Source organism: Orbicella franksi, chromosome 15 (genome assembly GCF_964199315.1).
Source record: "Orbicella franksi chromosome 15, jaOrbFran1.1, whole genome shotgun sequence".
Lineage (NCBI taxonomy): Eukaryota > Metazoa > Cnidaria > Anthozoa > Scleractinia > Merulinidae > Orbicella > Orbicella franksi.
The window spans coordinates 2,990,201-3,006,882 of record NC_138159.1 but is presented as its reverse complement, the minus strand read 5'-3'; the positions used below and the strand labels follow the sequence as shown (position 1 = coordinate 3,006,882).

General features: G+C 37.4%; 1 protein-coding gene and 1 long non-coding RNA gene across 5 annotated transcripts in view; both read left to right on the top strand.

Annotated features, from left to right (window-relative positions):
- The first annotated feature begins 1,661 nt into the window (after positions 1 to 1,661).
- On the top strand, positions 1,662 to 9,341 carry LOC145469876 (uncharacterized). Of its 4 annotated transcripts, XR_014042391.1 has the most exons (6): positions 1,662 to 2,451; positions 4,621 to 4,705; positions 5,094 to 5,191; positions 7,012 to 7,139; positions 7,584 to 7,803; positions 8,117 to 9,340. It is a non-coding gene; the product is annotated as an uncharacterized LOC145469876 (long non-coding RNA). The 4 variants fall into 4 exon arrangements; XR_014042392.1 differs by lacking the exon at positions 4,621 to 4,705 and having other exon boundaries at positions 1,663 to 2,451; XR_014042393.1 differs by lacking the exons at positions 1,662 to 2,451; positions 4,621 to 4,705 and having other exon boundaries at positions 4,721 to 5,217; positions 8,117 to 9,341.
- A 5,511-nt stretch (positions 9,342 to 14,852) lies between these two features.
- Positions 14,853 to 16,682, top strand: part of LOC145469866 (galactosylceramide sulfotransferase-like) — a 7,068-nt gene continuing 5,238 nt past the window's right edge. The window contains exon 1 of the mRNA XM_081453677.1: positions 14,853 to 15,160. Coding sequence (XP_081309803.1) covers positions 14,931 to 15,160 — 230 coding nt within the window. The 5' untranslated portion in view covers positions 14,853 to 14,930. The remainder of the gene's footprint in view (positions 15,161 to 16,682) is intronic.

The window sequence follows — 16,682 nt, the reverse complement described above, 5'->3', positions numbered from 1 at the left end:
TGACTCTGCTAATTTGTTTCCATTAGTCTACTACAACGGACCACAAAATTGCGAAAGAACGCCCAGATGATCGCGAACATGTGATTGATGTCAATGAAAATGTTGATACGCTGGGTCCTGGTCAAGTTACCAAGTAAGTAGCCTCTTTTACAAGGAACGGTCATAAATACTTCTGCATTCTAAGTTATGCGTGTCTTCTCGTGTCGGTGTATTTATGTTACGTTTTATCTTATTTATTCGTCTAGCAATCATCTCCACAAAGAAGATCACCCCAAAGATGTTGCCTTATTCGATAGGATAAGGCAGGCCATTAACTGTAGATTGGCGGTGACAGATGTGATGCGAGTTTATGGGCCAACCAAAATTACAGTGGGAGACTTTTGGACTTCCATACCACCAAGTGAGCAGACTCTAAGAGAAGAGAAGAAAGTGCAAGAAAGCGTACCTGATCATACTCCCGGATGGCTCATGTCCACGGTATGCTTCATTAAATACTTAATTAATCATTTATTTATTTATTTATTTATTTATTTATTTACTTACATATATATGCCACCAACTTACCTGCCTCCTTTGTCTGGAAATACTGGCTCCTGGTTAGCGTTGCTTTTGTATATTTCGAAGTTTATATTTCTTCCTTTGCGTCGGATTAACTTGGAAAGTACTATTCGTTATTTCGTCGAAGTGGTTACTTTTTACAAAAACATGGCCGTCCACAATTTGTAGGCGTCTTCAACCACCTTCTCGGAATGCAAACACATTCATGTGAAGCATATGCTCCTAGATATCCCTGGATGATCGTACCCGTGTAAAAATATAATCCTATTTTTCTTGGTTATAACATATCATTCTTATTTCACCAACAGATTATAGAGGCTTACCCGTGGTCTATAGAGATTGAAAATAACAACTTTTTTGCCGCAGACACAACTGTATTCCAAATAGTGTCTATGGGCGGCAGCACGCGTCGCCTGTGGAAAGGTGTAAACTTTCAGGACGTTGAAATCATGGTCGTCTCAATGAATATTCAGTACAACCCGACACTGGACCCTTCTGGTATGTTCCGTTAATTTAACAACAAAATCTTGGTCGTGGTGGTTTTTATCAATTTCGTCTTCCATTTACAGGCGGTTGTACTTTGATCCCCTGCTTTCAAAGGAGAGGAAGATGAATGGCAACGACAGGCTACGCTCCTTGATTGAAAATATAAGGTGCCCATATTTGACATAGAAGCTCTACTTTCAAAGCAGTTACTATGTGACAATTTCTGATTTAGTTAAGTGTCGGGGACTTATTCAATGCATTCCTAATCCTTTTTCCGCTCTTGCAGTCAACTGATCGATGTAAAGACCGGATGGAAATACACAGAATGGCCTTGTGCTGAGCCTCTTCACTATCACCAGGAGGATGGTTACAACTGCGGAGTCATAATTTGCTTGGTAATTTTCTCAGTATATTACAGGAAGACCTCGCAAACAACAAAATTTAACTTGTGTTCTGTTGACTAAATAACTCTCATTGCCATTACTGTCTTTTACCTATTATGCTGTAGTTCGCGAGATGGCTAGCAGAAGGACTTGACTACAATAGGAAGTTCTCTATGAGGCTGGAGAGGGAAAGAATGGCATGCACACTTCTTGGTTCATATTATAGCGGAGCTCCGGCGGAGCCCCATACCCATATAGGGGAGAAAAGGAAACCCATGAATTGATTTTCTCATGATTATCATGGCTAGCGGTATTGCTCGTGGGCGCGTACGCACGACGGCGACGACGACGGAGTCGCGCAAGATGGCGGCCATACTCCAGCTAATAGGTTGACAGAGACATGCACCCTCAGTTGGTAGCGGGTGAATGCCATTTTTCTTGGCGGGATTTTTAAAGAAAAACGATAGCGGAGGTTGATTTAATATTTTTAAGACAGGGTTGCGCTGAAGCAAAAGACAGAAAGCAAGAATTAACAGGCAAAGAAGTAGCGAAGAATATCGCGAAAAAGACTGAGCGGGCCAGCGCTGGGGAAGGAGGCGAAACAGTACTGAACAATGCCGTGAATTATAGCTAGTCAAGGGCTAGAGAAAGGAGGTGAAATAATACCGAACAATGCCGTGAACCAAAGCTAACGAGGGCTATAGAAAGGAGGCGAAAGTACCCGACAAATTGATTCAGAAGACTGCCGAACTCCCCATGGCCAAGTTCAAAATTCGCGCGAACGTGATGCTGTGAAGCCGTGCAAGAAAATTCAAAAGTCACCTGATTTGGTCAGGTGATGAACATTAGAGAAATCAAACGTACCCGAGTGTTTTAGAGAAATTGCAAAACAGTAAACGTAGCGGAAAGAAGTGGTTGATTCGTTGATCTATCGAAAATATAACTTCAGTTTAGTCTTCACAACTTTTGCTGCAAGTTTCTGCCTGGAAGATTTACACTGGCCGAACTGAATTGCCAACTTGCGGTAAGTGACTTTTGTTGTTGCGTTTGGTATGAAAATTAACAAGTTTCCTCGGCGATATAAGCTTATTTTCAATTGGAATCCATTGAAAGTCTTCCTTATTTGAAGCCATGCTGTAAGAGATTTTAAAAATTGCATCGTTTTAATTTCGCTCGTCTCTAAACAATAACACGTGGGTCGCTTTGGAGGTTGCTGTAAGTTGTAAACAAATTATGTTTTCTATCGATTTTCGTCGTCAATTTAACCTTATAACCTCACATCTAAAAATAAGCTTAACCAAAATCGTACTTGTAAACACGGCCGGGCGAGTTTTGAAGTTTTCTCTGATTTAGTTAGCACTGCCGCTTCGTAGACTGCTAAAATTTGTTCTTCTGTTGTTGAAAACTGAACCAAGAAAGGTCTACAAACCATTTTAAGCCGAAGCGAACAGGATTTGCTAAATTTACTTTTGTTCCTATGTGAATATTTGCATATTGTGATTACAAAGTATGGAGATTTCCTCGTTTTGTTAGTTCAATTTATTCGGTTTGGCGAAATGCTTTTGTGAATTCCGAGGTTAAATTGGTTGAAGACTGGTAAAGCTACTGCCAATGAAATGACTGCATAGCTAAATTAAGCCGTCGGCAAAAATACAGACTCTCAGTAATATTCAAATTTAAGCGTGAATAATTTTTCAACTTTAACACCGCAAGCTTAAACGAATTTTCTTTACCCTCTCTTTTATTCGGTCACCGTTCATTGAATAGGGATTTGCTGTTGATACTCGAGCTCAGATGTAGTGATATGCATCTTGTGTTTATAATGTAGATTTCCTCGTTTTATTTTGTTGTCTGTCCAATTAGTTCGGTTTGGTGAAATGCTTATATAGTCCAAAATGTCGAGTAGACGATTATGCATGGCAATCCTGTCTGCAAATGAAGCTCTGCTTTGATTTTGATTGGCTATTTCATGTTATTTGTGCCATTGCTTTTGGTTGGGGGTACATGGACCGTATTTTGTTAATAAGAGGTTATTCCCCAATGCAGTATTTACACTTAATATGGAAATGTTCCAAAAAAGTGAGATAGTACTAATTGACTCGGTAAATTGAACAGTGTAATAGAAGTTCTTGCCCTGACCATTTCTCAGTAATAAGAAGAACTTTTACATACATATATACACAATTTAGTTGGAGAGAGTGCTCTCCTATCTCCACTCTCTCTCTCTCTTTACTCTCTTCTTCACACTAATTTTTTATTTACTAACTTATTAAATGAATGTCACTGACTGTTTTCTTTGTTGTGCATGCATACTTTTTTGCTGGTCGAAGAAAGTTTCAGTTTCTTCCTGGCTGTACAGTTTCCTTTCTCCTGTCCTGTACCAATTTGTTTGTGATATAACTTCGTGAATTCTCTATTCTCCTTAAATTTTATCTCATCAGGTTGATAGAATGCACTCTCAGAGTGTTCCATCATTGTCTTCAGTCGCTACAATTTTCCGGAAAAAAGCAATAGTTTTCTTAATTTCCTTTTACTTTGTGTTAGGACTTTTTAGCCTGCCTGTAATTGGCCCATGGGCATTACGGGAGAATAATTTTCAAGTAAAGAATTACATTTGTTTTAGTGTTGAGTATTTTAAATTGTTATGAATTAGGCATTTCTTTTTATTTTTTATATTTTTTATTTTAGTCCCACGCAATGTTTTATGGTTTTACTGAGGTATACCATGTAAATGTAAATAATGCACTGGAATTGGCGAATCAGAGTGTGCATTATATCGGCTTTAAACACAAACCACATATTATAAATGACTCATGTAAATGATATTTTTATTACAGAGAACTGGACAGGGCAAGAACTTCTCCTTCTTTTGTGAATTTATATATTAATTCCTCTCAGTGCTGTCAAAATGTCTCAGGAACCTTCATTTCTGATAATCTATTATTTTCCACCATACCTACAGCACAGAAGCTCACCAAATCCTAATTGATAACTAACATGTGTGTATCTCTAGCCTTTGCTGTGTGCTACATGTATATTCTGTTATCCTGCCTTAACTGCTAGGAAAAATTTTGGCAGAGCTGTTTCAACAGTTTCACTTAAATTGATTTCCAGTAACAGCGCTACATGTAGCAGTGTTATTGAGTGTGAACTTTATGTAGGATTTTAAATTTTTATTTTTTTATGATTACAGACGACAACAAAATATACATGTGTATACATAACCTGATGTTGGTGTTGGTTACAAACTGTAGTTCATAATAGTCATCCTATTACAGGTAAGGGGGAAAAGTTCAGAGAGGTTAGAACATTTCTTCCCCCAGCACACCTTCTGTCTATAGGTGCAATAATTGAGAGGTTATATATATGTACGAAGAGTAATGTAAAGTTACTGTATAAACTTAGCATTAAAATCTGACATTTGAATGCCTCCTTTGCTAAAATTAGTCATGATTTAATTGTTATCACTCCCTGTGAATTCATAGAGATTCCAGAGGCAATTATAACCTAATGTGGAAGTCCTGTCTTCAAGTGAGGGAAAATGACACAAAAGAGTTACAATGAAAGTAAAGAGAATTGTGAATGTTGATATGGTGTACATTATACATCTTGTAAAGGCATTTGGTGAGTGCCAAAGGCATAACATTTCATGTATTGCTTTTTCAGGACAAATTATATAACAGTGACGTTTTAAAAGGTGTGATCAGAAAAATAATGAGTACATTGTCCAGGCAGCATCAGTTTATGGACAGCATATGCAGACGGTAAGAGGAACTGTAAGCACTACCATGTAAGTTAGTTTTATGCTTATGACTTCTTGTTCTTGAATTTTGTGTCATTTCATCATAAGAATAGGTAACGAAAGATGCAATAGTTGTTGCAATATATTTTTGAAGGAAAACTTATAAGTCTGCCTATGCTGAATAACAGCCATGTGTAAACTGAATGTGAAGCAAACAATATGTTAAATATGGGGCAACCCTAAAACCCAGAAACCGGAATCCGGAATCTGGAACCAAAAACCGGAATCCAGAAACTGGAAACCGGAATCTGCAAATCAAAGAAAATAAGTTCTTCAAGTACGCGAAAATTGTTTTGCTTAGCTTTTCGACTGTAAAAAGTAAGCTGCCAAGTAAAAAGGACCTCAAACTTAACCTTTTTTGAAACAAAAATTCCCCGTCTGTTGAAATTGTGCAACCGTTATTTTTAGTGAGGGCTATGATTATGAGAATCTCAGTAAAGTGCATCTTAATTTTATTCCAAGCACCTCGAGAGTGTCTAAAATAAGCTTGCTGGTAATTGCCATTTTGTTTAATAAGTGATCTTCAATTTACCGGAAGTATAAATTTATCCTTTATGTCTAGTACATACTGAACAAGATAGAAAATGTCATAGAGAACAGGATATCCATCAGTGGCAGCCTCCTGTACATTGACGGTCACGCCCCCCAATTTCGAAGTCCAAGGGCTAACTCGTCTGGTCTAAATATGAAATTTGATTTTTCCAACAGATACGAGACCAATTCCAGATTAACACAATTTCCACACATACTGTGACAAATCAGCATTTCATATTCTTGGCGGCCATCATATTAAAACAATTTGTAGAAATGTTGCACACTTACTTCCGTCTGCTTCTCACTTACTGACAGATCAGACCACATGCTGTTCAAAGATGCTAAAAGACTGCCAGAAACTCACTGCAATAGCCTATAATAGCTTGTTGTTAATGTGCTGCTCACCAGTCTTCTCAGAGCAATTTGATCTAGACAAGAACCGGGCTCTCACCAGGGCCAGCTTGAACAAAAGATGGGTAACTTAGCCTATGAGCAGGCTCTCGTGTTTGGGCTGGGGGTGTGATTGGCAAAGCCGCATGAAGGCTCTTGGTGACATGCCAATGCAGAAAAACACTAGACACCTATTTAGCCTGCTCAGACAATAGAGACAGATACTAGAGCCTGCTCACAGGCTATGAGTAACTCTATCCACCCAAAAACTCAGTAACCCTGACTGGATAGTGATGTACCGAATGAATAGCTTTATGCAGCTTTTGAACAACGGGGCCAGATATATAGCTAAGGGTTGTTCAGAACTAGTCAATAATTTTTTAGCAATTACAGTCTGTGGCTGAAGTAAAGCTAAGAAAATAAATAACAACAAAATGATTTTTGCTCATATTTATTTATTAGACATTGCTGAAGTGAATTATTTCTATCATCATTCATAATATCTGGATTCCAGATTCTGGTTTTTGGTTCCGGATTCTGGATTCCAGATTCTGGATTCCGGATTTCGGTTTCCAAATTCAGTGTTTTAGGGTTGCCCCAGATGATGTATGTGCATATGTTAATCTTGAATAATCTGAAATTTCAGAGAGTTTAAAAATATCATATCATATCTGTGATGGTTCTGAGGTGGAGGGCTGTTACATGTACATACAAATGTCTCATGCACGATTTTTCACTCATTATGATTCAGGTGCAAATAGTTTCTGTATCTGTTGATGTGCAACAATCTACACCAATATTTCAACCTAATAATGTACAGTGTATATTAATTAACCAAATTATGCTGTTTGTTTTTAGTTGGCCAGTGCTACTACATAGTAATGTGATGTTGAAGTGCACAAATTTACAAACATGCCCAGTGTCAACTTGTCAAATACATGTATATGAACTGGCCAGACAGTGTAGATTACAAAATTCTCTGAAAGGTAAGATGTTTCTTAAACATTATTTTGTAATTTATTAATGATTTCTCAGACATTCTTTTCTTCAAGAAAAGATTCATACCCCACATGGAGATTTTTTCTCTATTAGAGCTCTTGATTCCTGATACTTTAATTTGGAATTTCTAAAGACTGGCCGTGAATGGGTGTTGGGTGTGAATATCTTCTGGAACTGCACATTCATTCATTGAGTAGGCAAGAACATCAGTATTTATCCTGACAAACTCTAATTTTCTTCTGGAAGCTGAACTCATATACAGTTGTACAGTTATATGTACAACCAAACAGCCTGGATGACCCTGTGATTGGGACTGTGCACATTGTTGTAACCCTCAATGTTCCAGTTGCTTGTTTGAAGCAGATTGCATTTGCTCTCGAAAGCAAGTGGCGAAGTTCATAACAGTTATGTAAGTTTGCTTTGTATCTCAGGGCAGAGCCTGCCACAGTGAAAGTTGGAGTACCAACCCCTAGCATTTGATTCACTACTAACACTCAGTGAACAGCTAACAATGAAGTACACTGTATATCAAAGAAAGGAATTACATGCCTGTTCCTGTCAGTCAATATATGAACAGGTTACAGATGGGGAGCCTGTATTAAAACATCAAAGATTTTCAAAGCAACCATGGCCTGGTGAGATATTTCTGAGGTAATATAAATTTAAGGTCCTCATGATTGCTTATAGGCATTGATTTTTATTGTAAACAATATCTTACTGAGTGTATTTTTCTTGTGTGCTAATTGTTGGAGAACACAGAGGTCACTGTTATGACAGAGATATTAATTTGTGAAAAGTTCTATAAACAAATGCATCTGGGAACAAATTAATTTATCATGGATGCAGCTTCTGAGAGATCCCCAATATTAATGGAACATACACTGTTCATACAGTACATGTAAAAGAGTTTAGTAATTCATTACTTATGATTGTAATGCTTTGTTTGGTTTCTCTGTATTTACAGACAACTTGATGGGATTATAAATTCTGCACCAAGTTCATTGAATAAACTGACTTGGAGGTTCAGTTCTGCAACCCATCCTGTTTGTAGTAATATCATAGCTGCAACATTGTGACAGATACACTGCATTACATTATTAAGAAACACATATTAACTAATTATTTTTAAGTGCCTGTTAATTTAATCAGTTTTTCTTAGAGATAATTTACTCATGGTTTATTTAAATAATTGGCTTTTTGGCTTTAAAATGATATTTATTGAGCTTTTAAATCAATTTTGTGATAATCTGCATTGGACACGGCATAAATTGATATTTTGCCAACACAAAATGGAGAACTGGGTCTTAAGCAAAGTTGCAGGATTAGCATTTTTGTAGAAAGAAAGGGTTGAGAAATTTGTGACATTCTACAGACAGCCTTGCCATTCGCAATGTCCGATAAGGTTAATTTGTTCCATTCTGTTGTAGAAATAGTGTTCTCTAATTTATAAATTATTTCAATCTGTTGTTTAAACGATTGCCTTATAACCCCATGTCTGGCTTTGGTGCATGTAGGATATTGATGTATTTTTTATCCATTTTGCTGTGAATTATCTTAATTGATGTGTCAATCAAAACATATCTTGGATATGCTGGGCTCTTCTGACAAATGTACCTATGCCTCATAACCTTTGAGTGCATTTGGTTGTGTAGTGCAGACAAAATACATGTACATAATATAACTTCCTCTTAGCTCACTGATAATTCTTGGTATAATTTAATCATAGCAAAATTAATCAATGGAACCCAATCGCAGCTCTTGTAGTTCACAATGCCAGTCGAGAAAAAGAACAAATCACATTGAAATTGAATAATAAAATTATTATTAGAAGCCTATGCAAGTATTCATGATCAGCAAAAAAAAAATATCGTAATTACCATTCATGTGAGGGTGATTTTGCTTATTGCAAACCCTTCCAGCAGGAGGAGACTCCATACAATAGTGAAGATGGCTAAATGTATCTTTGGGGACAAGTTAGAAAACAAAACTTTCCAACTTTTCACATATGTATACTGTTTTGGTATTTTTGTGAGATTTCATTTGGTAGAGATTCAGGGACTGAGTATATTGTAACCACTGCATTTCAATCAGTCCCCACAACAAAAAAATGTGTAAACTTCTTTTGTGTGGGAGTCCCCATGTTAACTAAGGAAGAATATAAAGATTAATGACAATGCCTTGTCTTTCTGAATAAGGTAGGAAAGAACAAGAAATACCACCAAAAAGCACAGAAGACAGTTCTGTTATGTGATCAAGATTTTTGGTAGCTTCCCAGAAATCCTTGAAATCGTGGCTCTATATTTCATAATCACACCATCTTACACCTCGATCTGCTGAAGTAATACTAGTTCCGGCTCAAACTATTAAATCATTCGCAATTTACCTCATACATGTTGGATTATTTTCATTAGTAACAACATTCCGAAAAATAACTGAGGAGCTCCGCTTTTAGGCTGGCCTAAATCTATATATTAGTGATCGATATGATGAGGTGTGGTCGGCTTTATGCTTGATATGAGCAATATGCTGAAAACGACTTCCTGTCCATGGCATTGATGTCATAATAAAACCTGCTGTAATCTTACGTGCAGGAGGAATGCGAATTTATGCAAGATTTGCCTAGATGATGACGGAGAAGACTGGGTGGGTTGCGACGGGTGCGCCCAATATTTCCATGCGAACTGCCGCGGTGTCAGTTATTCCAAAGTCCTCTCACAGCCATTCTTTTTTTGCCCCCATTGACAACCATTTTTATAGTTAATTGCATTATAAACTAGCCACATATTATCTGTCTTAAACAATATTTTTGTTTTGAAACGAGTCTTAATTCCATTTGTAAATTCTTGAGCCTCTTTCCACTTGTTTTGAACACGGCATAATATTACATAGTTTCCATGTCAGTAAACCTGAAAGTGAAACTAGGAAAATACTCTTCTTTTTTTCTTTGCCGTTAAATTAATTAAACTTTAGTCAGCTGCCACAGTGATTGGACAAAGTACTTCAGTATGCCTCGGAAAAAGGCTTTATATAAATCCAGAACTCGGAATGCTACGATTCGATTGTAATGAATTTTTGCCGGACGGTCCGCGTGCAATGGCGTGCATGTAACTTATGTTCAGAAGAGGGAAAAAAGAATTGAGTATCATAAATTCGCGAACAGAGGTAAAAATGATACCAGGTATGCAACATTCAACGAATGCACACTTTTGAAAGGTTTAAGCGTTATTTGATGACAATTGATGACACCTAAATAAAGTAATTAACTTTAAAGGCTTGCGCCTGTGTGAAAGGTACTTAAATATTCCGTGACACTTACATAATATATATTTTTAGTTTTTTCTCAAGCATCTGAGCGGAACGGAATCCTAAATCTTCGAATTTGATTGGCTAATCATAGGCACGTGACGATACGGCCCACGGGCCGGTTTTTTTTCCCGCTGCCTAAAGGTCGCTCCTAAAAGTTAGCGGTGATCGTCAATCTTTTGCCTTTTTTACACATCCATCGACGATTAGTCAACGCAAGTTTGTCTCTGTTCACTTTAAAATGGCAAGGAAAGTCACTGTAAGTAAATTCAATTGAGTGTTTTGAAGTTGTGAGAGTTTGCTTAATTGTTTGTAGCTTGGCGCTGTAATGGCGCGTAATCCTGTGTTTCTCTCGCCGTAAAATTTGAGTCAATTTCAGTCGAGTTTACCTCTCTGATCGTTGCTGTATTTAGAACAATTTCTGTGGAATACACTTAACGAATTTCCTCGCTTTCTGCTATTCAATTTACGGTAGAAAAGTGACGAAGTGATTTTAAAAGCAACTACTGACAGAAACTTCAAACTTCGCACGAAATTTCACACCGCAAAAACAATTTTGGAGAACTTAACTGGTGAAATAAATGCAAGTAACACAAAGTAGTTCGAAAAATATCTGTTTTTTAATAAATCTTTCTTTGTCCACTATCTGAGTTACTCGCCTCCCAGCCGGCAAATAACATATATATGTAAAAGCATGCCCGCTGAATACCCGCACTCCGCCCGGGCGTTCACGTTTCGCATAACCTCGATATGTAATAGTAGATGTCGGCGGTAAATATCACGTTTCACGCGCTGAACGTTCGCATAAAGATTAAAAAGTAATAATAACTCCGCGCATTGTGAGCTTGGGCCGCCTGTGTTTCATTTTTTAAAAAAATAACGTTCTATTTAGTCGTGAGTTTTTATCCTTCGTTATTTTAACATTCATTCAATGCCTTCCAGAGCGCTCAAATTCTCAATTGCCCAAAATGTAACACAACACCGCGCACTTTTAGTGCTCTGGTCCCACGCGAACGTGTATATAATCGTGAGTTTGAGACGCAAGTTAGCGAAACAAGTTTCCCCGACGTCACCCCGGGCCAGCTGGGCATATTTAAATTGTTTACCCATGATGCACAACACTTTTTCCAGAACTATTTGCGTTGAATCGAGTGTGCTGTGGATTTCAGAGGAAATCTTGAGGAAAAAGCTTGCTTGCAACTGCTTAAAAGCGGTAAATGGTATTGACAAGGATTTTGTAAGTATTCGTGTTTGATTTAGTTCTTGTAGTAGTTCTACATATTGGATTACATATTATGATAGTGACACTCCGGCTGGTGACTGGCCTGGTACGATTTTATGGCGACCTTTACAACAACCAACTTGCTTTTTGTAAGGGATCACAGCTCATTGGTTATTTTAAATAGTCAGGTGCAAAAAAACTGTTGCTGTTTCAGCATGACCCTGGATCGATAAAGATATGTATGCCTAAAGTAGTTCATTTAAGGTTCGATGTTCGATAATGCTAGTGGTAAGCTTATTGCTCGTGTTCAATAGCGAATAGCCATTGCGTTGCTGTGTATTGCTTTAGATGTTAAAATATCCCGGCGAAATATACCTTTATTTTGGGTATGTTCGATTCGAGCAAGTGATTGCTTTCCCAAAGAAGCACCGCGACACGTATGAAAGGACGAAAATTATACATGCGTATGCAGATTTCCTTGGCTGCCGATGGAAAAATTTGAGAATTTGAGAATTTTTTTCGGATTCAAATCTCGTTCGAACTCGCAAATATTTTATTGCAGAGTTTGGCGAATTAAACCGAATTTTGCTCAGAAATGTAGATTACTTCTGTGCACAATAGTGAAATACAATTAATATTTTATCGGTCGCCACTGAAAGTTAAGGTAGTTAATGCTTCACTCAAACTTGATTGAATCTCGTTGATTGCTTGGCTTTCATTGTTAAAGCAATTGTGTACACAATAGGCCCACACGTCGTATACAGCTTATTTCTATAGAGCAGAACATTTAACTTTCATGTCTCCATGGTAATGTAGTAATTTCTATTAATATGCCTTCACGGCCGGCTTAAATGTCAAACTTTACTTGTTGAAAATACATGTGTAGGCTGATGAATCACACATTTGTAAATATAAATTATGCACCTTTCTCCGGAAGTGTTCCTGTGGCCTTCTTTGTCACGAGACTTGCTAGGGAGTTCTAAGTCTTGTTTCACTGGTTGGTGGAATGGCTGCATTGACAACCACTTTAGTGAGGCGCCAAAACTGTGAATTTCTTTGGAGGCCGAAAATTTTGAGGTTTATTTTCGTGTGAATTACCTCTATTCAAATGAATTAATCGGGTATGTAGATTAATCAGATTTTAACAAAATTGGGCCAAAATTTTCTTCAGATGTTAGTGCACCAACGTGTGTGAGGCAAAAAGTTTTTCTTGTGATGTCCCAGCTAGTAACAGCAATCAGAAAATTTGCTATTGTCCAACTTCAAAAGGGATTTTCTAAGTAACCAATAGAAATATTGAAAAAGCCTTACATGCTTAGCCCTTCATCACCTGAGTGATATGGTCCAGTCAGTTTGGATGTTCGTGGTAACACAAAGGCTGGTATTTCAGTTGTGCAAGTAAGGTCATTTGTGCATTTCAAGGCTTGTATGTGCCTAACAAAACAAAAATGGCAGTTAAAATATATTGTTATTTTTGTATTCTGCAGTTTATTAGCTTTACAATAATATTAGTTTACCATCTGATGGGTTTCTTTAAAGCAGTGCGCACAGAAAGATTTTTCTGGAAGGCACCCCTGAAGGTCAACAGCCGGTTGCCAGTTGATTCAGACGTCAAACCTAATGGTGTGGAACTTAATTGCTAATTTGAGACAAAATCTTTGATTACAATGATTACACAATTATTGTATCAAATTAGTAATTAAGTTCACGGTTGGGTTGACACCTCAATCAACCAGCCAACTTAATTATTTCATTCAACTCAATTGAGCATAAGGCTAGGTTCAGCAGTTGGAAGTTGGAACCAGACCTCAAAGAAGTATGAATGTGAATTATCAAATGGGTGATATGAACTCATGTTCAGTTTCATTTACCAGCCTTGGAAATAATGAAAATATCCCTGTGCTTTTCTAGGAAGTTTCTTTTATTGTCGCTATATAGTTATATAATAATTATTATATTATTAGCTTTGCAATCAAATGTGATGTACCCGTGGGGTCTGTACTGGGACCCCTTCTTTTTCTTAATTAATAATATATATGAATGACATTTCAAGCTGCCTAGAAATTTTATCAATTATTCTATTTGCTGATGAAACAAATCTGTTTTTTAGTCACAATAATATAGATACTCTAAACAAGACCATGAATCATGAGCTTAAAAACATTGCATCTTGGTTTTCTCTAAATAAGCTCTCTTTGAATATTAGAAAACACAGTTCATAGTTTTAAGTCTCGAGGGAAAACATCAAATCCAAAACAAATCAGAAGGTTTCAATAAAAATAAATGAACAGAAATTGCACAAGTTAAGTGTACAAAATTCCTAGGCTTATACATTGATGATGAACTTACATGGAAATACCACATTGACAAAGTACATGTAGCATGGTGACTGTAAACGCCACCAGATAAGCTGCACTCGCAGATAAGTCACCCCCCGAGTTTGGCAACTCAAATTTCAGAAAGGCTTTGGAAAGGAATCAAACTAATTCACAAGTCTTGAGAAAGATTCTTTACATGTACATTTCTTGACCAGTGCAAACTCACTAACATAAAAAACAGAGAATACCTCAAACTGAAACCCTTATCTATAATTTTTATTAGTTGTGGAATAGTATGGACATGATATCTACCGACTTTGACATGTGTTTGATCTTTCTCTGGTATTTTTCAACTGGTAGTGTCAGTTTTTCAATTGAATTTTACATGCAACAGCAAGGGCGCTTTCATTCGTGCTACTCTTTGTTACAAACACACAACGCAGCCATTTTGTGGTAAAAAAAATTGTTAAGATGATTCATATTTGCAAGATATGTTAACATTACTCCTATTACCCGTAAACCAGCTACTCTTCATTACAAGTACACAATATACAGGGAGGGCTCTCATTAAGAGTGGGGCACCAGGTAAATTAACTGGTTGTGAGGTTAATTTGGTCCACCTGGTTAGAGCATCAAGGGGAAAGTTTTACTTAAAAAGAATTTCAGTTCAAAAAATTTTACCCGCCTGTGAAAACTGGTTACCCTCCTGCTGAAAATGTTAATGAAACACCTGAACGTATAAAGTTAATGTTTTAAATTCTTGATTTTACACAGATGTTTTGGCTCCTCGAAAGGGATAAATTAATTGCTGTGGAACAAGATGATTACGGCATAGCTGTTATTCTAAAAGCCAGAGAAATTGTTACAATAGGTCTTGTTCTTCTACACACAAGTTCGTTGTCATCTCTTGTGGACTGTACTGGTGCTGTTCAGTTATGGCAGGGACATCTACTTCACTGCGGTGCATACTGCTCATTTGTCTTCTGGTTATGTGTGCCATCACTATTACTTTTCTGGTTGCCTTTGATAACGGCGACGTTGCTAACTCTTTTAGGAGAATACTACCTCAAACTCTTCATGAAACACTGAGTCAAACACTGGGTCAAACACTGGGTCAAATGCCACGTCAAACTATGCAAATCAACAATACAAATGTCATTGGAGGGTGAGTTACTTGACTTTTTATTAAACTATGGCTGACTTTTCTCAGTGTTAGTTGAGGGCACAAAAATTCCCAGGGGGACCCCCACATAAAAAGGACATGGTTGCTTGTCATACCTTTTAGGGGTTAAAAACACAGTTTTGGTACCTCATAGGGTGTCCAGCCTTAAAAGGTTCACACCAGGAGCTTTTTTTTGCACCTTTTAGAGCATTGAGCCAACAAAGATATGACAGGAGATAATGTGTTGTTTTAGAATTGGGTCCTCTAAGGGGTGAAAAAATTTCAAGCCTCGCCCACAAAATAGGATCTTGGTGCCTCTTAGGGATTATTTTCAAAACTTACGACAAGCATCCCTGTCCTTTATGTATATGGGAGTGACCCCCAGGCAAAAATCACCTCACAAGAGAAGATTCGACCCGCGAGGATACGCGCGAGTATTTTCACGCATGCCTGTGTGCTAGCTCATTCAACCAACCCTGAGAAAGCTGAGCCTTTTTTCTTGCACATACTTTATTATCCGACAATGGCCGTTTTCCTGCAGGAAACAAAAAATTACATCTTAGCCTCAGGACGCATAAATTTTCTACATGGCTGGCATGTAAAATAGTCAAGAGAGTATCGTTTTATTTCTTTGATGGCCGCAAGGCCTCCAGTTAGCACATGATAGCAAATACTGTTTCATGTTACCTGTTGTTGTCTCACACAGGTTAGGTGGTGTTAGGGAATTTAGACGAGAGCTGTTTATTTCTTTGCTGGCCTTATGCTGCCACCTTGATTTAAAGGATAGTGACAAAGCTAGGCTGGGAAAAATAATAATTATGATATTACTTTCTGTTTTTGTGCAATCCTTATGGGTTTCCTTTATTCAGATGCGTCTGTATACATGTACTTTGAAGAAAACTATATACAAGATTTAATACCATGCTGTAGAAAATACAGCCAATCAAAATACAGGGAAGCCGCTGTATATAAGTGAATCTTTGCTGACGTCATTGTTTACATTTTTCCTCATTAACATACGACTTTGTGCATACAAGGCATCATGCTAGATACGATTTTACCAGAAAAACTTAAAGAGCTTGTGAAACTTAGTAAGTGGCGAAATTTTTGTTTCTTTGGGTGTAATATTCGAGGAGAAATTGGCTTTCAAAAACATCAAAATTTCTGTGTGGCAAAAGCGCTAATGAGCTCATACATTCTTTGTAAAATTTTGAGCTTTTAAACCCTCGCGCACAAAAAGTATTCAATACATCGCACTCAAATTCCTTGGGACAGTTAATGGTGCTGTGCCCTTTCAATATTCAATATTAATCTCTTTGTAGCTCCATCAGAAACTGTATCGCTTATGGTAATGAGGCAAATATTATAAACAAAGATTCTCCGGTATCAAGTCCAGCCTTCCCATCATATGTCGTGCGTACGTCGCATTGATTGTACTGCCCACTGTATTTGCTATGGCATGGTATAAAATAGTTATGCAACACTTTCCCGTGGTTTACCACGGAACATCCCACTTGTCACTTGT